The sequence below is a fragment of the Ambystoma mexicanum genome, chromosome 11, assembly GCF_040938575.1.
Source record: "Ambystoma mexicanum isolate Mex_15411 chromosome 11, UKY_AmexF1_1, whole genome shotgun sequence".
In the NCBI taxonomy this organism is placed as follows: domain Eukaryota; kingdom Metazoa; phylum Chordata; class Amphibia; order Caudata; family Ambystomatidae; genus Ambystoma; species Ambystoma mexicanum.
The window spans coordinates 882,228,436-882,251,269 of record NC_090934.1 but is presented as its reverse complement, the minus strand read 5'-3'; the positions used below and the strand labels follow the sequence as shown (position 1 = coordinate 882,251,269).

Genomic DNA, 22,834 nt, shown 5'->3' with positions numbered 1-22,834 from the left:
ACATGCCACGTCACAGCACTAAAAATCGGCCAAAAGCAGACAATGAAGCATCAGTGCTGACCACCACTTATGTGGATGAGTCGATCCAATTCAGTGACTCCAATGCCAATGATACAATACAATCCAACACAGCCCAATCCCAGCCATGGACTGTGATGTCTCATGACTTCCCAGGACAGCATGGGCCAATCCCATCCAGGGGCTGTAAAAGATGATTGTGTCAATGGACAACAAAGGCCAATCCCAGCCAGGTGCTGTAATGGCCGATTAAGTCACTGCACAGCATGGGCCAATCACATCCAGGGACTGTGATGTTTCATGACTTCCCTGGACAGCATGGGCCGATCCCATCCAGGGGCTGTAATAGCCGATTGCGTCACTGGACACCACGGGTCAATCGCAGCAAGGGACTGTAATGGCTGATTACGTCACTGGACAGCACAGGTCAATCCCAGCCAGGGGCGACGATGTAATTCACGACTTCACCATCCAGAATTGCATTGACCAGCCCCATCCAGAGACTGTTATGTGTTCAGTGATATCACTAGAATTCACTGAACAGCACGGGCCAATCCAATTCAGGGACTGTGATATCTTTCACAAAATCAGTTCCAGTGACAATTCTGTCACAGATGGTAACACTGTGTAGCATGGGCCAGTCTCAAGTGACTCCAACCTAATTGATGGCATCAGCATACATCACGTGCCAGTCCCATCACTTATGTTTTTTTTTACAGCATGGCCCACCGAATAGTGTATGTTATGCCATCAGTGACTTGAACTCCCAGCCTGCACATGGGGAGTTCCGGGGGCATGGCCATCTCTGCAATCAGTCTGGTGCTGGCATATAGAGTGAAGGACCGGTAGTTAGATCCACAAGAAAAAGACATACAAATCCATTGTTTCTTTTTACTGATGGTTGACCAACCATTGGACTCTGGATGAGCAGACACCTAACCATGACATCTCGTTCATGACCCCAGTATCACCTAGCACCCCCGAGAGGCACTGGAGCTCCCCCAGATTGTATTGTAGTTTCTATTCCTTGTAGCCTTTCTAATGTTTGCTCTTCTAACCTCTTATCGTAACCCCTCCACTTGGCTTGGAAGAGATGCAAGTTTTACCGTGTGTTGTGATTCTTCTCTCCTCTCTGTCTCTCTCTTTCACCCGTCCATCCGGTGACACTTCCGGCCTGTAGAAGTGCATGAAGGTAGGTCTCTTTTTGACTTCCCCATTCCTTCCTGGAGATCCCTTGGCTTGCTTTCGTCCTTGCTGAGCTTGGGAATCCTGCAGGGATGGAGGAGAAGGAAGGGAAATACCTAGCCGATGGTTGGCGTCCATGATGTGGCTTCGTAAGGGAATGGCATAGATTTCCACTAGGGTATCAAGGTTGGACTTGCCCTTCCGACCGCAATGCATTCTGATACTTGCCGTGGCATTGTAGAGAATTGGGCATCTGTGCACGGAGATAGTGCTCTGCCTTGGGGGCCCTGTTGCTTTTGTGGTCTGAGCCAATACTGTCAAATTATCTCTATGGGTGGTGAATGTTCCAGACCAAATGTAATGTACTTAAAGGAATGTGGGGAGATCACCAGGCATAGAGGGCCTTTCATTAATGTTATTAAGCGCTAAGGCCACATACAGAGTACCAGAATGCAATGCAGGGCTTGTTGCTACGCCCATACGTTCCATGGCCATGGCGCCAGATTGTCGATGGCCACACTGCTGTCAATGTAGGCTGTCCCTACCATCTGCATGTTGTGTTCTCATGATCACCTCTTGCTCCCCGTTGACTTGACTCACACCATTGCCTGCGTCTTTGGGGAATCACCTTTTCTCATCCTCATTGCATTCAATAACTTTTCTCTCCTCCCATGGCTTGTCCCTGAGATCATCAGGTTCCGCTGCACATTTCTCACATTTAAACAATGTTCTTCTTTGCTCCCTGCTGCCTTTTCCCGCTGTTGCTACCTGCAGAAGTCCACGAGGAAGGTATGTGGCCTTTGGCTGGTTATTTTAATACTTTTCTTTCTCCCAATACCTGAAGTCCATGTGCTATTGGCCTCCAACCAGTGAACCAATAGTAACACGTCAGCGAGCCACATGTCCTGACTTGTGCTGCTGCCTGAAGAGAGACACAGTCTATTAACCTGCTGTCACATGTACTCTTACCTTTTGCTGGCATATTATTAGGAACGTGTGGCCCTCTAGATGAGTGTGATTGGTGTTGGCACCCAGAGGTGGACTGACCTTCCAGGGAATCCGGAGCTGTCCCGACAGATGAGTGTGCTGGAAAGGACTTAAAGCTGGGATGGAGACTTGCCTGAATATGATGGGCTCTTCCCTGGCTCTGATGATCTTTTGGCGGCACCAGCCTGTCGGGGACTGTCTCTGCAGCCCAGTCCATCTTTGCTGGCCACTGCGGATTGGAATGTTTCAGACATCCTTCTTTGGATGTGCATAGAAGGCACAATCAGAAACACTATGCCAGCTTGCCATGTTGTCTACAAGGGGTAGTGTCTTAAACAAAACAAAGTTTGATTGGGATAGCACTTATGGGCACCCCAATGTCTTTGAATGAATGTGTGCTGGCCCCCGATAGCCTGTCAATCTGGTCAAATGGTATCCCCGCGATGTTTTGTCCCTGGAAAATTGCTAGCGTGAGATGTTTGTTTCTGGTGAATCCATATCTTTTTGCCATCGAGGGCACTTAGTGAGCCTTCATTCCTTGACCAGCAAATGGAAACTCCAGGACCTTGAATGGCTGTGCAAAGTCTGCACAATCAGCAATACAAGTGTCACATACAGCAGATCATTCCCAAATGCCAGGGTTTTCAAGGGGCACGTCCCTAATGGCTGTGGTTCTCCTATCAACAAGGCTAGATTGGTGGCACAGGGGGTAGTAAAGGAATGAAGCCAAAGTGGATTGGGTTGGTTCAGGTTTCCCTTTCATTGTCCTCACAATACTTACATGGAGCTGGCTTTCGTTATGGGATGCTAGACGTGGCACACATACTCTCGGCCTTATGCATTGGCCACTCTGCCTGCGGTCGAGAAAGGCCTCCTTATGTGGTAAGGTGGGTCGCTTCTGCATCAGATTTCCACCAGGCATTCAGTATCCATTGCCATCCTGCTGAATGGTACATAAGGTGCCCGCTTGGAGATTATACATTGAAATGCATTAGACGTGGGTTGTGTTTTTGCCAAAACAAAAAAATCATATGCCTTGTTAAAGTAAATAAAACATTTGAGTGCTTGAGTGTAGCGTGATCATATAAGGGGGTGCGTGAGGGCCGCCATATGGCTATGATTGGCCATTGGGGCAGCCTGCATTTTGGAAGAAGATGGAATTGCCATGAGAATTGGGGAGATATAACAGCGGGCTGGTCACTGTGAAAAGTTGATGGCTTTGGGGAAACGATTGTGACTTTCCCCAGCCCCAGGGTACTTTGTAAGATGCCAGTGAGCCAGAAACGGTTCCTAAAGGTCAGTAATGAAGCAGATCTTGGCCTGTAATGAGGCATAGCTTCTGCCTAAATGGTTGCTTGGGTGGAAACTCCTGCACCAGGAAAGCAAGATTAGAAGTGCGAGGCAGAAACGGGGCAGACCATCTGGCATGCTGTTACAGCGAGCATGAATCACAGTCATTCTGCTTCCCCTAGAGGAATTACTACAGAAGTAGAACAGGGTGTGGTAGGATTGTGCATTGTGTCAGTGCCATGGCACGACATGCACTTGTTTCTTTGTGTGCTGTCGTTTGTGCCAAGCAGCGCCTGTTTCAGTTCATGTTAAGCCTCAGTTGCTGAGCTTATCTCTGATGTTGTGGATGTCTGTTTTCTTGTTCCTTTCCTCGTAGGAGAGGTGTGAATGTAAAGGCCTTTCAGCTTGTGTGTGATTGGCCCATGGAACACAGACGTGTCCATGTTACAAGACCGATGATGTATTGCTACCCTTCCTTTCCTTGCAAATAAAATACGTGGGACTCCATAGTGCATGACCACTCCACCTATTGAAGGATATCCAGGTGACAGCTGCTAGCATGTGCTGCACAGAAGGCCACTCCACTGGTGTGTGTAGTGATAGTATTACTTGACTGTCAGCTGTCAGAGAGGCTTAGTCTGCTCCCAAAAGCTCATTAAGCACAGCAGCCTTATTATTCATAATATAGACTTACACAATCCCTTTTAAAATATATTTTTACTGATTTCCCTAGGCCTGGAAGAGCATTCTAGCTCCTGATTCCTACCCCAGTGGCATTTCAAAATTGTCTATTCTGTCATCACTTCCTGGACTGCTTACATGGATGAATGTGCTATGCAGATAACATATCGGCCTATATACTTGAGCATTTTCTAAATGTGCATGGGTTGTATAAGACACCAGCTTGACCCCTACATTCAAAATCGGCTTGGCTTGCCAGTAGCCTTCCATAGAACTCCTATTAAGACGCCCATGCTCAGACTCTTCCATCAATTTTATCTGTGACATGCTGACGTAGTAACATAGTGACACTGAATTGGGATGGGTCCATCTTTGACCAGACTGGTGCTAAGGCGGGGGAAGGGGATCCTCTCCTAAAGAGGCCCATCAGTTCATTTACAAAGTCTGCCATTTTGCCCTGAATTCTGCCCTCTATTGCCTTTGTTGTGTTGTCTTCTTCTGCTTTCCGGCTTTCTAACGCGTGTTTTGCTTCCATGCATTCGCTTTCTCTCTTGCATGTATCTGTGTTTTGCTCTTAAGAGGAGGCCCCTGAAGAGGAGGAACAAGAGGAGCATGAAGAGGTAGCTGAAGAGGAAGGTAAGATGGAGCTCTCCAACCCCTCCCTCTTTGGAATGTACACTAAATGCTCAGTGGAGTCTGTCATGCTCACACTTTGCCAGGTAGGCCCAGGTGTCAGATGCAGTCTCTCTTTACAGACAGATCCTGACAGATGGGTGCCGGGAGGAGCAGATATGACTGTTGGATATCCAGCAAGATGACAGAACCAATAGTTCAAATACACTTCTGGAGATCGCTAGTAAACATGAACGCCTCTGGATCGTGAGTTCATCGGCACTCCTCTAAATCAGGAGCTTGTTGACCCTAATCTAGATGCCCCGTTAATGAGTACTGATCCAGATCAGGAGGTAGTGAACACTCTTCAAGATCGGACGTCAATGGGAATTTGTCCAGATCAATAGTTGATGGGGTCATGGGTAGGACCAAGATCAAGACATCATTGACCATCCTGGAGAGAAGTTGTTCATGGGCACTTCTCTAGATCAGGAGTTCAATGACCCTACTCTAGTTGCAGTATTAAAGAACAGTAGTACAGGACAGGAGTTAATGGACACTCTTCTAGATCAGGAGTTCATGAGGAATTCCCTAAATCAGAATTAAACCTACTCTAGATGCAGTGTTAATTAACACTAGTCAAATCAAAGGTTCAAGCACTTTTCTAGATCAGGGGTCCAGATGAACTTATCCAGATCAGGATTTCATAGGGATCATTGGCAAGACCTACATGAAGAGTTCATAGACAGTCCTCTATAGCAAGAGTTCATGGGCACTTCTCTAGACCAGGAGTTCATTGACCCGACTCTAGATGCAGCATTAATGATCACTAGTCCAGATCAGGAATGAAAGGTCTCCTCTCTAGTTCAGGAATACATGGAGATCGCTGGCAGGACTGAGAGCATGCGATCAACTGTCCTCTAGATCAGGAGTTCATGGATTTTGTCAATGATGCAGAATTTGGGAATACTTCTGGAGTGCTGGAAATGGGTCACACTCCTGCACATCTTGTCATGAAGGTTATTTGCGCCTTTTAGTGAGGGATGGTATTACTTCAATATGAAGGATACACTAGTTTGAGAGTTCAGTTATTGCTCATATTAGCACATCATATCTTTATGGTGCTACCGATCACAAAAGACTTGTTTCTACATAAAACTCCGCACCAGGCAGTCAGGTATTTGTTTTGGCAACAGCACATAAACCATCCCATCCCTTTATTTACTAACTGTCCAAGGTGAAAGGTCAATATTGAGATAGCTCTACTCTGAGTAGTCAGCAGTGCTAGAATTGATTTTGAAAGAGGAGAATAATACATTAATAAAAACGTTGGATTTTCATACCTTAGAGCAGGGGGTCGATTGTGGTAAGACAGGATGCTCTAGTGGGTGGGGATCACAGCCCTTTATCAGAAGTGGAGTGACTTGGTGATGAGACGCATGCCCTCCCATGTCATCCTATCATCTTGGGAATGAGGGCTAAGGTTTTTTTTTCTGGTCGAACTCTACAGATCTCACTTTTTCTATTTCAAGAGATATCATTCTGAAGGACTTTATGAGATGAGAATGCTGGACTGGAGATGGTTGTGGTAGAGTTGTTGGTGCCCCTCTTTGCGAGACTGTATGAATTGTTAAGTAATCCATCGCTGAATGCTGTCTTTGATTTGCTTTCAATCTTTGATTCACAGAACACGGCGGAGACTATGATGGTAGTTTGAATTGAACCTTCAAATAACAAGACCGTTTTTCTTTTCTCTAACGTCCTTTTCTTTTCCTACCCATTTATATTCCCTGATTATTCCTGCTAACCACCTTTCCCTTCTAACTCAGGGACTGGGCCAGTCTTTATTGATCCAACCATGCCACTATCGCCCTATCCTCCATTGCCTGTCTGGCACAGCATTTGTTCCTGAGACTGGCGACCTAATAGGCAAATTGGGAGAATTCCCTAACAGGACAGGAACTCTTAAACCCCTTTAGGCTTGGGCAGTGTCGGATACATGTCATGTTCAATTGACATGTTGCTGACTCTACCACAATCTTAAAGGCCTTTCAGAGGCACCATCCTGTCAGGAAATCTCCATATTTTCTTATAGGTTATTCCACCTCTGACTCATCTCCTCAAGCATCAGTCTGCCAGAGGATCTGCCCTTCTGTAGTCCCTCCCTCAGTTCCCCTGACTCTGAAATCTCATTGGACAAATACATGTCGGCCCAGTTCCACCCTCTTGTCTACTACGTTCTTACAGAGACAGTAGTCTTTCTGGTGTCTTGTCCTAGCAGCTTTTACATTGGACCCTCCATGCACGGTTTACCACTGACTGTGAATGGGGTTCATAGGTAGATGCATCTCCAACACTCCCTTAGCTGAGCAGATGGGTTGCAAACCCAGGGGTGATCGAAGTGAGTTAAGATGGAAGGGTCGGTCCTGCTATTGAAGATCTATGTAACCTGAAGTGCAACTCTGTTAAGTCCTGAGCCTGTTACAGGTGCTCAAACTGTGGTCTAAATCTATGGTTTAAAATGTGACTGCATACGATCAACACATCTTGAAGTACATCTGCTTTGTAAGGCCTAAACATCTAACATCTGTATAACACTTTTAGGGCTTCACAGTCTTAGCCTATAGAGTAGGTTACATCTGAGGAATACTGGGCTGTCTAGGACTTGTTAAATTATGGGATTGCAGCTTTACCTTGTATATCTAACACTTTCAAACCTTTGGCATCAAGCTATCCCTCGGGTCACACTGTTGGTACAGGTTCAAGCCATAGGCAATTTATAGATTTCTCTGATTTACTGATTTACAGGGATCATGCAAATGCTATCTTTTGATCACCTCTACTTCTCACCATCCAAACATATGAACCTTAAAAAGACTACTGTCTCAGAATGTGCCCCCCCCACCCTTTTTAACCTATGGTCTCCTCACAAATCCCGTACTTAGAAGTAACTAACATGTCTCCTTTCTTCCAGCTCACTGGCCTAAATACTTAATCTCACTATTGTAGCAGACTTGGGAGGCCATGAGAAGCTTTGGGTTGGGTGGGTTTGCACTGGTCTTCACCAATCACCATGGCTGAATTGCCATCTCCTTTTGTTATCACTGTCTTTTTTTGCACCAATGTGTTGAGCGCAGTCGAAGCCAAGCCTGAAACCTTTTACTGCTCAGGAACATTGTACATGACTGACAAGTTGGTTGGTGGTTCTTAGATCACCACATGGTTTCTTGGGAGTTGAAGGCATCTTCTGGGAGGATATTGAGAATTGGAGGACATCCAGCTCAAACAGACCAAACCAATATGGTCTCTAGCCTGATTGTGATCTAGACGTTAGGTTAGTCCCAGAGGATGCATGACTTAACACCTCTGCCATTGGCAGCCTGGTATTACATACAATCTGGGTTCGCATATGGGGCCACACTAAACCGGCATAGGTTCCAAATGGATGAAGGGCTCCTTTAAGTCTGTACTTCTTCCCACTTGTTGTCTAAGAAACTCCAAGTAGAGGATGGGCAAGCAGAATGTTATGGAATCTGACGGTGAAGGTGTGCTAAAGACAGGCAAACCTATGCACGCTGGGTAATTCTTGACCATATGTTAGCTCTTTTGCAAGGAGATCTCCTTGCTGTAGTTGGTGATCTCAATAGGTGGTAACCATTCCTCGTGCCTTGCAAAGAAATCCATTCAGCGGCAGCCCTCATGGCATATTAAGATGACATATTGATGTCCTCCATGGGACATGATATCAAGTTTGGGTATGTTTTAAGATACATGCCATGATAAGATTCAACCACAAGTTGTACTCCATCAGTGAGACAACACACTTCTTACTTGAAGCAGTGGCTTGGTTACCTGGGTGGCATTGAAGGACAGCGTTTTTTGTGTTGGAAATGTAAACCAGATTTGGTTAAAGTAAGAGGATGGCTGTGCGCCTAACGACAGAATAACCTGCAAAGCCCGCCAGTTGAACCATGAATATGTCTGCTTCCTTATAGTAAACTTGGCATGGTGTTGACATATCTTATGCCTGAAAACATTAGGAACTTGTGGTCTTCATACTTTATAGCTTACAATGCAGCATGAGTTGGAGGTGGCAGAGAAATAATGTGCATATGCAGGTGCTGCTCAACCTTAGAAACATTCCTCACCACCCACCACAAAAGAAAACTTTCAAGCTATCAAAGCTGGTGAATTTCTAAAATGTGCAGGCTCTGGCTTATCCGGACAGTCAATCAAGAACCAATTGTTTTCCGTTTTTTAAGTCGCAAACAAAACACAAGCATATAAGAGTGCTGTGAATCCAGGGAAATGCAACCTTTAAAACAGCCAACTTAAAGAAATCAGAGGGTTTTTTGGTGGACCTGTGCCTTTGATGGAAAATCAGACATGCTTGACATAGAACAGACTCTAACACAGCCCCGTCGTGCAATCAGAGGCACTCATCTGCCCGGTGATATTAAGAGTTCCCCAAAGGCTTGCCAGTCTATAACTCTACGCAGACTGTCCATCTAGCTTCTGAGCAGGAGTTGCCATTGGCGGCTGTGCAGGTGAAAATGAAAATAATGGTGCTCAATTTTCATCATTGTTCCTCAATTTATCATCAAAAGCGCTCCCGAAAAATAGTCTTATTTTGACCTGCATGGAAGTTCGAATATTTATTATCCGAACACTAACATTTTTTCGACTGTGCTCCACCGGCGATCTGAACGTGCTCGTTACTTCTCTAGTACAGAGAAAAAGGTCCGTCAGAGGGGGAATTTGGTTGCTGGATCTAGGACCTTCAGGTGTGAAGGCCATGAGCTGTGTAATCCATGAACTGGATTGGAGAAATCTTGAGAGGACATTCATACAAACTAAACTACTGTGTGCCCTAAGCTTTATCTTTCTTTCAATATATTCTGTTTCTTTCTACATTCTCTTACATTTCCTCTATTCACCATGTCCCTATGGCTACTTTGTTCACTTCCCAATCATTCCTTCTTTCTTTTCCATTTGCTTCTTTCTTCCTTCCTTCTTTTCTCCCATCTTTTTTCCTCCTTATGTTCTTTCCCTCTGCACCTTCTTAACCGCTCACTTTTATCCTCCAGAATTAAACATTTTATATTAATCGTTGCAGTGCCATGTACTCTCTTCTTAACCATTTCCTCATTGACCTTCATTCCGTAACCAGATTTTGCCTTCTCGCTCATGCCTTTCACGGGCCCTCTTTGTGGTATGCTTGTCTTGTCTCACCTCTTGTCTTTTTTTTCTCGTTCTCTCTATGCGTTCCACGAACAGAAGAGAAGCCCAAACCAAAGTGAGTTTTGTTTTGAATGTATAGATATTCTTTCTTTGCAATAATCATTCACATCTCCGGATTCTCCAGCTTGTAGACTCCTCAGTCCCTTAGCTGGCCCTGAGTCTAGGAGCTCTCCTATGCCCCCACCTTCTACTGAGTTATTCTGATCCCCCTCAGGCTGGCGGTGGCTTAATAAGACCACAAGACCATTCGTTTTGACTTCCTGGTAACCATCTCCACGCCACAGAGTTGTCCCTGAACCAGGAGGAGCTTGAGCTAAGCCAAAGGGAGCCAACAAGCTCGCAAAGATGCAGGGCTTGTACTGAGCCCTGGTTAACCTGAGGCCCACGACTTTCACTGAACAATGATCCGACCCTGGGGTCCACTTCGGTAACACGCCAGGGGGGGGGGCCTTCCTCCAAGACCACAGTTGCTACTGAATTATAGTAAGACTCCCCCTCTGGTCGCACTCACCCACACTTCACCTCCACTGCCCACAGGCCGATGACGTACCATCCCCTACAATCTCCAGCTGGGACTTGGGTGGTCCTCATTCCCAATCATTCACTGGACTCAACAGCACTCATGATGTAGTGACTGGGGCCACTTCCCCAAGCTCTTGCATTCTAACGTGCTATAAGACGACTTGAGGTCCGGTCAGATCTCCAAGACTGTCCACACTCCCACTCACAATCTGCTCTGGCTAGTCCACACACTGCAACAAGGCTGCCTGTGATTGGTTGTTCGGTACGTTAAGCCTGCTTTAATTATGGCCAACAAGGGCCGGCATTATCAAAGCATGGGCCGTTTTCCCCCCAAGGTAGCTTTGCATACCCGCTCCGAAATATACATGTGGCACATTATAAAACACCAAATAAATTCAAATAAATAAAACTGCGTTTCAGTACTTTTGTTCTGAATCAATTTCTGAATTTAGACAGTTGCTTGAACCGTTATGTTGTGTCCTTTCCTTCACAGACTGACTGCACCAAAGATCCCAGATGGCGAGAAAGTGGACTTTGATGTGAGTATCTTCCCTGGCCCGGTCGTTCTCCCATGACAAATGCTTCCCCGAGAGTCCCGGCGCTCGTGCTAGGACAAGGTGCAGCCTGTGGCGAATGCCCACCTACTGATCTAGGTCCCTCTAGCAGGGAGCTGCTGCTGCTGGGTGCCCACCTGGTAGATACTCGGGTGCTCGTTTTAGGGATTCCACTCCAGAGTTCCAATTACTAATCCTGACTTCAGGGGAGTTCGCAGCAGGCCAGTGCCTCTTAAGGACGTGTCTGGCTCACTTAATGTGTGGCCAGCTGCGTCCCATCTGAGGCATTAGGCTTGGTGGGACTATCCTGATCTTCGAGAGTGGCCCCTCTGACTCATGTCCACCCTGCGTGTTCCCACATTAGCTGTGCTGACATGTCCAGCGGCAAGGCCCATTGTGGCAGGGGAATGCCCCCTCTGGGGGCCAGACCCTCCTGGCCACCGGGGAAGGCATCCCATAGACGGCTTTAGGGGATTCCCTGGCACTAACCCTTGTTTCCCCTCCGCCCTCAGGATATCCAGAAGAAGAGGCAGAACAAGGACTTGATTGAGCTGCAGTCCCTGATCGATAATCACTTTGAGGCACGCAAGAAGGAGGAGGAGGATATCATTGCCCTCAAGGACAGGATTGTGAGTATGAGTCTATTTCTTGGCCGGGGGCTGTTTGATGTAACCATAAACATAAGGGCTTTCTCTTCCCGCGGGACATATCCCTGTGCTTGCAGTCCTCAATTGGCAGCTGAAGGACAATTCAAGCTGCTAGCAGAAGCCTGCGAGGGCGTGGACGCTCGTCACACTCCATTAAAAGGCAGCCGGGGGTCTATCAGCGTTGGAGAGATGTACAGTCCAGCCGAGTGGCAAATTAGAAAACTCGTTCTGAGTGTGAATTCAAATACCTGTATATCTCTGTTGCTGTTCTCTAAGTTTCAATTGGTGACTCCAGCAATGTTCAAAAACAAATGATTCAACGATTCACAAGCTCCGCTTTAAATTGAGTGAAGAAAGATCCAGCACTTCCTACTGAACGTAACGCCTGCCATCTAGTGGCACACTGTAAATAAGCAAGACAGGTACTTAAGTGTGCTGGGAGCAGGCAGCGCTACACACTGGTCCTCCATTATTGCTGGAGGGTGCATAAAGTGCCAGCCTGCCATCAAGAAGATCGCGTCACCGACATTGACAGTGCCTATGTAATGTTCCCTGAGTTGCCATTAGAAAAGCATTGCAATCGTACTAAATTAATTTGAATGGGCAAGTCAATTTTAGACTTGCCGTAGCGCCCATCCCTAGCACCCCTGCGGCCAAAGCAAAGGTAGAGGGGTCCGTAGTCCCCGAAGAGCTGAGCAGAGCCAGCCGGCCAGATGCATTGCATGCAGGTCTGACATGCCAGTGCAGCCTTTCAAATGCTTTTCTGATATGTTTTCAGGTGCTACTTTTATTTGAATAGAATGTCCTTTTGTTCTGCTGGACTCAGCCCAGCATCTCAAAACCCAAATGCTGCAACTGGTTAACTGGACATCCCAGGGGGACAGCTCAACAGACTTTCAGGTGCACACCTGGCATGTGACTGACCCTGACCCCAGCCCTATCGGAGATAAATCTAACATGTAACTGCCCACCCTTTCAGCTTTTCAGAGGCATTTCTTACCACATGCGACTTCCTCTACCCCAGCCCTACCGGTCTTTCAGAGGCCCGCCTGAAGTGAGTTCTTGACCAAGTTCTACAGTCCTTTAATGGGCCTGCCTTACATTGGGCTGCATCCATCCTAGCCCAGACAACTTTTCAAGGGCACGCAGACGAGTTCAACAATTCTTCGGACCTATTTGCGTTTCAAAAAGCAACTCATAATCTCTGCGTTCCCCTACAGGCCAGTTTGCCTCCAGAGGCGCATTCCGCGAGCGCGCTTTATCCCCCTTATTGTGCATGCACGGGAACTTATGCAGCGCCGCTAGCAAGTCTCTCTGTCTGTCTATGCAGGAGAAGCGCAGAACCGAGAGGGCCGACCAGCAGAGGATCCGGGCGGAGAAAGAGAAGGAGCGTCAGACAAGAATTGCTGTGAGTGTCATCGGTGCACGCCCATGGTCCAGACCCCCAACACATGCAGCATGCAGCGCCATGGTCACAGACCCAACCACACGCAGCGTCCCCGCGCTTTCCCCTCTAGGCAGCTGCACCCCTGCATACATTTATCAGAAGCAAGCAGTGTCTGGGCACTACTCCGGCCTAAAGCACGCTTCGCTGAACAAAGCCAGCATCAACAGAGCTCTGAAGCTTCCCGTGCCCCGGCCAGTCCCGTGTTTCCCTTTGGATTCCGAAACTTGCCGGTTTTTTTCTTTCACTTTTAAAATCGAGGAAGTCCCAACCAAAATCAGGACGAGGTGCGTTTCTTACGCATGGTGGCCAGAAGCTTGAGAGCTCAGCATTACTGCCTACAGGGGTCTCGCATCCATCTTGCCGCAGCACTACCTATATCTTCATCACTGTAAACACCCCCTTCACCATTTACACGAGGCCAAAAAAGCCAGCACGCCTATTCCGTTCACTGCACGCAGAACAGCTAACGCCCTTACTCTACTCAATTACAGACCTGCACAACCCATATCTACTCACTCCACCGCAACAGCACCACAATCCCTGCCCTATTCAATACAGACCCACAGAACCCGTATCTACTCACTCCTCCGCAACAGCACCACAATCCCTGCCCTATTCAATACAGACCTGCACAACCCGTATCTACTCACTCCACCGCAACAGCACCACAATCCCTGCCCTATTCAATACAGACCTGCACAACCCGTATCTACTCACTCCACCGCAACAGCACCACAATCCCTGCCCTATTCAATACAGACCTGCACAATCCGTATCTACTCACTCCACGGCAACATCACCACAATCCCTGCTCTATTCAATACAGACCTGCACAACCCGTATCTACTCACTCCACCGCAACAGCACCACAATCCCTGCTCTAGTCATTATAGAGGAACACACCCGCATCCCCTCTCCCGACTCCACGTCGACATTGACCAGCTTCCCTCACCCATTTGCTCCATGTCGACACTGTCAGCGTCCCTACTCTAATCACTATATCGCAGCACACCTGCAGCTTCCTTACTTTAATGTTTACAGGCATCCCCTACCCATCTCGATCCCTAAGTCTATAGATAAACCCAGCCAACACCGTTACCTCCACTGCACTCCTACATCCCTACGCTAGTCACTAGACATCAACATTGCCAACATCCCTCTACTCGATTCACTAGAGTTAAACTCGGCCTGCATCCCTGCTCATCGCACATGAATAGGGATGCTCACACTACAGCAAAAAAGACAGCATCCCTACTCCCACTAGCTCTCATTAACATAGTCAACACCCGTTCCTTGTTCATTACAGGTCGTCAAATCTAGCATGCACCTCCACTTCATTTATTGCAGCGCTCCCAAAGTCAGCATCCCTACCCTACTCAGTGCAAGACAATGCACCATTCCCAGTAACTCTCACCCTGCCTGCGCCCTTAGGACATGTTTGTCCTGGACTCGATTCTCTGCGCTGTTTGTACATGTCTGTCCTGGCCTCAATTCGTGGCACTCTGTTTTTACAGGAGGAGAAAATCAGACGAGAGGAGATGGATGCCCAGAGAAGGATGGACGATGACATGAAGAAGAAGAAGGCTCTGTCCAGCATGGGCGCCTCCTACAGCAGCTATCTTGCCAAGGTAAGCCCACGAGCCTCTCCCAGCAGCACCCAGCTCAGGCATTCCTGGAGCAACTTTGTGTTCAGGCACGAGTCTTGATCATGTCTTTCTCTCATCCATCCAGGCTGACCAGAAGAGAGGCAAGAAGCAGACCGCCCGTGAGATGAAGAAGAAGATTCTGTCCGACAGGCGCAAACCCCTGAATGTTGACCACATGAATGAAGACAAGCTCAGGTGAGCAATGCCACTGTACCAGAGCCCCAGGAGCAGCGTGTGGCCATGTTTTACTCACATCATTCCACAAATTATCCTATGATAGTGTAGCAGTGATGAGAAGGTAGGGTAAAAGCACACTGCGGCACATTTCGATTGCGCCTGTAAAATGTCCGGATAGGACTACTTATGGAGAAGCAGTCCTCTCTGTGCAGCGTTGGTTGTGTGGGTGTAAAGCCAGCACAGAACCATGGCTGCTCAGTTTATGTGACGTTTTGCTCCCAAACAAAAAAAAATTGTAAATGTCACCTGAATTGTCTGTGCATTGTGGGTGGTATTTACATGAATCCCAATACATTCCCTCTGGTTTTAACCAGAGGGCATTCCGTGTGGATTCCGGCCTCTCAATGCTGGTGTCGATATTTGTGCATTTTCTGGACTGAGCATCTGAGACATCCATATTCCGCTCCGTGCAGAAAATACACGAAAGTGGCATGGCTTATAATTTACTTCTAATAAACGAACAGGGCACAATCAAAATGAGCGCCATTAGGCACACAGACAGGCGGCATTGTACACAGAACATACAGGGTGTCTGGAGTTAGATCAATAGGTTATTGAATGCATCATGGCTGTACATGCACAGTGGATGCTGGTTTGCAAGGAGCAACAGACAACAACAGAGGGTCACGTATAGCAAGTTTCATGGTGCCTGCAGCAAATATAGTAACAGGATAGAATTTTGGAGCAAAGATACAGGACTGCCTTTTTCACACTTGTGGATGTCCTCTTTCCATTTCCCAGGGAGAAGGCCAAGGAAATGTGGGACTGGCTGTACGGTCTGGAATCTGAGAAGTTCGAAATGAGCGAGAAGCTGAAGAGACAGAAATATGAGGTAGGTTTAGTAGTAGGAGGCGACAGCCAGAGGAGGTGTGTACATTGACAGAGCCACTTCACATCAGTCAATAGAGGCGGGTGGGGAGGGATTGGTTCTCTCCTTGGACAGCCACTTCTTTGTGAGCCGCCTTCTTCTTGCCCCGGCACCTGCTTCAAAGAGCAGAGGCAGTGCCAGTAGACTACTTTCCCTGTGTATGCGTATGGCACTTGGGATGGGGGGAGACCCTCACTTGAGATTGGCGAGGATGATATCTCCATGAACGAGGGCTCTTCGGACAGACGTTTGCATGCCTAATTACACTTGATGTGCAGTGAGTCATCAAATATCTTGAATCATGACATGGGACGTCTGATCACTCATTGCCTGATTGAACTAGATATGTGATGGCATCATGACATTAATGAATCTCATACAAGAAGACACATCCGAATATCATGGAATGAGAGGTGTAATGACTGCCTGGAAACTTGGATACACACAGCATAAAGGGAGCACGTGTGGCAACTCATATACGGGCCACACGAACCTCTTGGAATGGATAGGACACTATAACATGGGACAGGGCATGAGATATTTGCCATAATGTGATTTACGACATGACAGTGGGCTACAATGGCCTAAATGGACAGATAATGAGACACATAACTAAACACATATTAATTCCTTAGAAAGGGACATGTGATGGCCGCATGAGAGACACTGTGTGGTGGCTTAGTTGTATCGGGCATCTGACTGTGTGAAAGGAGAAACAGTGCAATGGTTCTGGGGAACAGGACATGAGATGGCCTAATGGGGCAAGGCATGTAATTGCACTACAGAATGATAATGTTATGGTTTCATGGGACAGATCATGCAGTGGAGTCCATTTGTTATGTCATGTGATGACTTGATGAAATTAACATTTTATGACCTCGTACAGGATGATGGTGACTGGACCACACTGCTCTTTAATGGTTTAATTCAATCACAGACGATGACACTCACACTTGATGGATATGAGGGGGATGCCCCTTTGGGACCCTGGGGGTGGGCACTTTCCTAATGGAAGTGTTCTGATGTCATATGGTGGAAAGTGTTGAAAACCTCACGTAATGAAAGGTGTGACACCTACATGGGATGGAAGATGGTGGCCTCTTACAATAATGGCGATAGTCCCGTTAAGAACAGTGACTTGTTGCCACTTGCACCTTCGATTTATGTATACCTTCCACATAGACCCTGTACTGGGCCTATCGTAGGAAGAAAAAAACAGAATTATCTAACCTTTTGTTGAACATTTACTGGGAATCTTCACTTTCAACAGATATGGGTGGGAGGGGAAGGCCTGTTATTGATGTGATTATTACTGTATGGCCTAAACAGACTCCTTAACCCTCCCTAACAGGGTGGGGCTTTCACACAGCAGAAGGGGTTTTCACTTTCTGTGTGTATTTTTTTAGAAACACTGTTTCCCAGCAGTCCCCACTCGCCCTCTCTTTTGTAAAGATAAATAGGCTGTGCCACTAGAGTAATTGTCTCAATTTCTCTTAGATTGTATCTTTACGTGGACGGTTGGAACAACTGGCAAAGTTGTAAGTAAACGAGAGTCACGGTCCATGAAAAAAGCGCCGCAATGGCTGCTGGGAATATGCATGTGTCTCCTGCATGGCGACAATGATGGTGAGCCAGAGAAGCCACTGGGCTGCTTCTCAACCAGATGGAGGATCAAAATGCTTCGCACCTTTCACCTCTTCATAGGTTGGGGCACAGAGTGGAGTGCTGGAAATCCATGATCCATAAATAGCCTGGGATTTCATGATATACAGATTAGGCATGACGCAGCCAAGCCATGTCATGTGGCTTTCCGGACTCCTTCAATTCATTTTGTCACTGGTCACTCTGATCATTCCAAGTTTACCAAGAATACTGAAAATGAATAGTTCCGAAGCATAAAAAAATAGTACTGGCCAAAAGTCTGCCTCCAGAAACGGTCACTTTGCAGTCCTGCTAGTTAGGTCTTTAGCTTCAATGGGATTCCTTTGCTCCATAATGATTTTCAGCCCTCAATGATTAGGTTGTATTAGTAGGAGTCACTTCTGCTATATTAGTCTGAGTGAGCCATCAGGAAATACAGAGAAATCTCGAAAGGTTGATGGCTCTAACGGACATAAGTTGCTGGGTAGAGTAAGCCAAACGCCAGTTTAGCCTGATGTTCACTGTTCTACCCCGCGCTATGGGCATTTCAGTCAGTGGACTTTAAGGAAAATCTCCAGATTTCCATGTAGCCCAGTCCACCTCTTACAATGGGGGCTCAGTCAGCAGGGTATTTGGTTGCAGAATAGCGTTAGTGAATGTCATAGGAGCAGTTTATTGGTGGATCTACTACAAACCCTATACAATCAAAGGGCGGCGAGCAAAGTGTGAAGGAGATTGAAGAAGGGGAGAATGTCAGGACAGAGGCAGATATATAGAGGAGGGCAAAGGCAACAAATAAAGTAACGCATGTTTGCAGGGAGCGATACAATAAGGGAGTGAGGAACCAAAGTAGAAAAAAAGCACAATTAAATATCTAAGACCAGAGAGAGAAAACAATGAAAAGAAGGAATCTGAAACTACTAAGAAAGAAAGCAAGGGAAGATGAAAGAGAAAACGGATAACTGAAGAAGAGTCATAAAGAATTCAGACATAGAGATAAGGAATGTGGCAGGATTCTGCTTTTCCAACACTCCCCCTTAGCCCCACCCTTGGGCATTAATGCTCCAGTTGAGTCTGAGATGTCGAAGCGTGCCTCCCATACCCCGCCCCAGGTATAATGGTGCAGGTAAGTCCCGACCTATCCGGTCACATGGTAAGATCCCCGGAAGCTTGCTTTGTGCTGACTGGCCAAGTCAAGGGGTAGGTAGGTAAGTCTGGCCTTGCCAGTACATCTTGCTTTCTCTGTTGTGCATTTGCTCTTTTGCAGTGGGCTCAAGGATGATCCCAAATCAGGTAATGGCACAGAGGAGCAGTGATCACCCGTGGATTCTACAACTGGTCGTGTTTTACATGTGGTGCTCTTTCGGAAGGGCATTCCTATCCTCTAAATGTTGATCAATGTTTGTTATCTGTTTTCTTACCAGTCTAAGTGTATGTCACATGATGCCAATACCAACCTGACCAATTCCAAGTCATACGGAGTCCCTTAAACCTTTAATTTATATGCCAATTTTCCAAGAGCTATGGTCAACCATTGATTTCTACAATTCAGACCTATAAAACGCCCTCCATTTACATGTCAATGAGACCAAGTCTAACTAGAGTGTGGAAATTGTGAGAAGCACTGAGGAGTTACTAGTACCCCTTGACAGGACATGATGACAGGTTGGATTGGCATCATGTCGCTATTCTTCTTTGGAACAGTTTGGTAAATGTGGCGTTACAGGAGAGCGCTGGTTACCCGCTGAGCCAGCTGGCAGGTAATGCCTTTTTCAGGTGCCCCACTTACTGCCACCCAGATGCCTGGACTGGTGGTACCATGTGGCGATGGATATCCAAGGTTGACCCCCTTTCTGAAACGCATTACTAAAACAACCTGGTCCGTCTGTGTCATTTTCAGATCACGACCCTCAGGAACAGAATCGATCAGCTCCAGAAGCAGTAAGTATCATCCTCCCCCACCTAAAATGGATTGGCACACTTCCGCCCATCCCAAGAAACAAGGGGGTTTCTTGAAGGTGGGAAGGATAGATTTGTTTGCTCCACACCCAGGCAATAATCTCTAAAACACTAACAATTGGAGAACAATAAATGTAAAATGTCCCTAGCCTGTCCCAATTCTCTTTCCCCTTGTTCTTGGGGCTTCATTATATCTTGCCCTTTGCCAAAACCCAAGAAGTATTATGGGATTTGTATTATACTTCATAAATTAGTGTCATAAAAATTATCAGAACGCAAAGGAGTTCCAGGCAAAATATATGGGGTACCTCAAGTACAGTGGATACTCTGAAAAAACACTCTGCTAATGGGGATAAAAGTTTTTCATAGAGGGGTATTTTTTTTTTTTTACAATGACTCTTTTTCAAATATTGGTTTGGGGGTGTTTTGAAGAAAGATAAGTCATTTAACATTAAGGCAAGGGAAGCTCAGCAGACAGTGGGCATGTAAGATTTGCATATTCTAGTCCTAGCCCCATCAAATCCGAAATAGGGGAGTCCATTACCAGCAAATGGCAGGGAGTTGCAGTAACAAGACTAACCATTCGTGGCGGACATTTTTGTGGAAAGGTAAAAGAGTGTATCCCACTTGTCAAAGAGGGCCATGGATGCAACCTCTTTGAACAGTTCTGTTTTATGGTGTTGTAATAACCTTTTTGGTGTCATGTGACAAAAGTGGGAGAAGTCAAATGTTTCATTCTTGATGACGCTGCATTCACGATTCCCGTGTGCTGCCAGATTCCTTTCCACGTCGATGCGTGAATGAGTGTTCTAAAGCAGAGACAAAGGTGTAAGACAAACTCTTGGGGAACCACATTATCCAGCTGGGCACACTGGTTTCAAATTATTCATTAGTTCCCAGCGCTGTAGGTGCAACAGATTTGAATGCTAACTGTAATTCCCAATTAAATGGAAAATGATAGACATTTTCTAAATAGCAACAGCGGGATGAAATAGCCAGAAAAAAACTCTCTTTTGGGAGATCAGGAGAAACCCCACCTTTGTCTCTGTTGTAATGGATCCATAAACAGACTGTTCTCTAATCTGGCAAAAGGTATGTACATGATACAGAGTGTTGTGAATCTATCAGATCCTCTGTGCTACCTCCATAAACTACAGCCTGCCTTTGTGTGAAGCCATTGTATAATACATGGGGGCGGTGGGGCAAGAATTGCTGTTCTTCCCCAGGCCACTAGTGCCTTCATAGAGAAAGGCTCTTGACTGCTAAAGACCTACAGTAGGATACAATGAGTTACACAGAGCCCTCCTTGATTCAGGCATCCTTAAGTATCCAGTACATCACCAGCCATGAGGTGGTTTAAAGTGGAGGGGCGGCTCCACTCATTTTATGCCCTTTCAGAAGCTAAGCTAAGCCCTATTAATTTTGGGAGAGGAAGTGCAGGGAGGCAATGACCTTCCACACAACTACAATGGCTTCACAGTACAAGGTCAGCCTGCAGTGTGGATGGAGAATAGTTGGCACAATGCTCAGGTGGGTTGTGTGGCTTGCTTTGCACACAACCCACAAATGGCCACCACCCTGCCCAGAATCTGATCCCAGAATAATGATCATAGCTGGGGTACACACTGTGCTCCCATAGAGACAGGTAAGTGTATGCATGTGGTGCATGCAGAATGCATGTTTTTGCCTATCTATGCTGGCTGGTCTAGAAGACTACTGCTTTGGGGTTATCTGCAAGGAGGTGGGTGTTGTAAGCTCTGGGAAGGATTCTAGGTACAAAGCCCCTCGATGTTGAGGGCTGACTGCTCCATCGCCTCACATCATCCACCCTTAGCTGTGTGCTTCCTTTCAAATTGCCCATTGGTCAGTGTTACCTCCTCTTCTTGATGGACTGTAGTAGCCTCTCTCGGGCACGCCTCAATCCCTAGCAACCCTCCACTTCGATTATGACATGGTGGTGTCTCTAGTTCCACCCTTGCTTCCCGTCCCTCCCTCTTCTCCCTAATCTTCTGTTGCTTCTGCTCCTCCTACACATCCCCACATTGCTCTACCTTTGCTCTCTCCACCATATTCTGTAGTCTCAATTGGAGGGGGGCAGGGTCCTTATCCCACACACCGTCTGCCAGAGGTATCCAATTCCTCCATTTCTGCCCCATGGCACGGGCTTATTCATAATCAGCAAGCTGACCTCTGCCATGTGCCGTTTCAGCCCAAAAAGAAACATTTTAAAACTATTGGGGGTTGTGTCATTGCTCCTCTGTCCCTCTTCCAATAATGGAATCTTCATGTGCAATGGCTACTCAACCCATCATGTTCATTCCTGACCACTGGGGGGTAGCCGTCAGCAAATATTGTATTCAGCGGCCCGCTTACAATTTAATATCCAGTATTGTGGATATCACCTCATACTGCCTGAATATTTACCGACTTGGGTCGTTCTTTTAATAAGTTTTCAAAGCCAGAGAAGTGGTCATTGTAGTTAGCCTCGTAGTGATGAGGGTAACGTCCTACTGCAGAGAATGCTCGTGGCCTTGATATGAAATAATACCCCAACTGAAAGATCAAGAGCATCTCTCACTTTGGCAACACTGACCACGCACCATTTTTTCTTTCATCTTACAGCAGCAAGAAGGGAGCCGCTGGAGGCAAGGGCAAAGTTGGTGGACGCTGGAAGTAAAGGAACCACGGACCCCCAGAGGCAGACAGAATCTCCGGCAGCACATCCAGGCTCTGACGCCCACCTCCCCGTCTCCTCTCCAGTCACCTATGTTTCTTCGTGCACACATCAGCTCACCCTCCTTGGTTCCGGGATGTCATCAGGCCCGGGCGCCGCTGTCGAGCCGAGAGATGCCCACACAGACACTGTCCACCCTCTGCACAAACTACACCAATGCAGGCACCTTCCCATCACAGCTGCTCACCTGCTGTGCCTGGGCACTTTCCTCAATCATGGGACAACCGGCCTGCTATACTGTGGATTACTGTGTACAACGATTTCCTGTTTATCTTTTGTAAATAAAGTGTGACACGCTACCTATTTCAACATAACACTCTGCCTCTTCAATGCAGTCCTGCCACTGAATGTCTTTCTTCTGCCAATTGACGAATGCACGCAGTGACATGATCAGGTTCATCAATAACGTCTTACTGAATACAAAGGTGACTATTACTTTATGTTGGACATTACATGGCATGTGCAAGACCTGCTACAGGACATGATGCAGTTCACACATGACTTCCTATTGTTAGGAAATGCTCTGTGTCACTTATCAGTGGTCGCAACATATTTTCTCACCAGG

General features: G+C 46.8%; 1 protein-coding gene across 1 annotated transcript; it reads left to right on the top strand.

The window, feature by feature from the left end:
• The first annotated feature begins 415 nt into the window (after positions 1-415).
• Positions 416-22,583, top strand: TNNT3 (troponin T3, fast skeletal type). The gene is made up of 14 exons (XM_069625382.1): positions 416-635; positions 1,199-1,210; positions 1,978-1,992; positions 4,741-4,797; positions 6,461-6,481; positions 10,051-10,069; positions 11,030-11,075; positions 11,603-11,719; positions 13,068-13,145; positions 14,699-14,812; positions 14,916-15,025; positions 15,809-15,899; positions 19,477-19,517; positions 22,158-22,583. Exons 1-14 carry the CDS (start codon positions 416-418, stop codon positions 22,210-22,212), a joined length of 996 nt encoding a protein of 331 aa, XP_069481483.1. The 3' UTR covers positions 22,213-22,583.
• Positions 22,584-22,834: the final 251 nt, after the last annotated feature.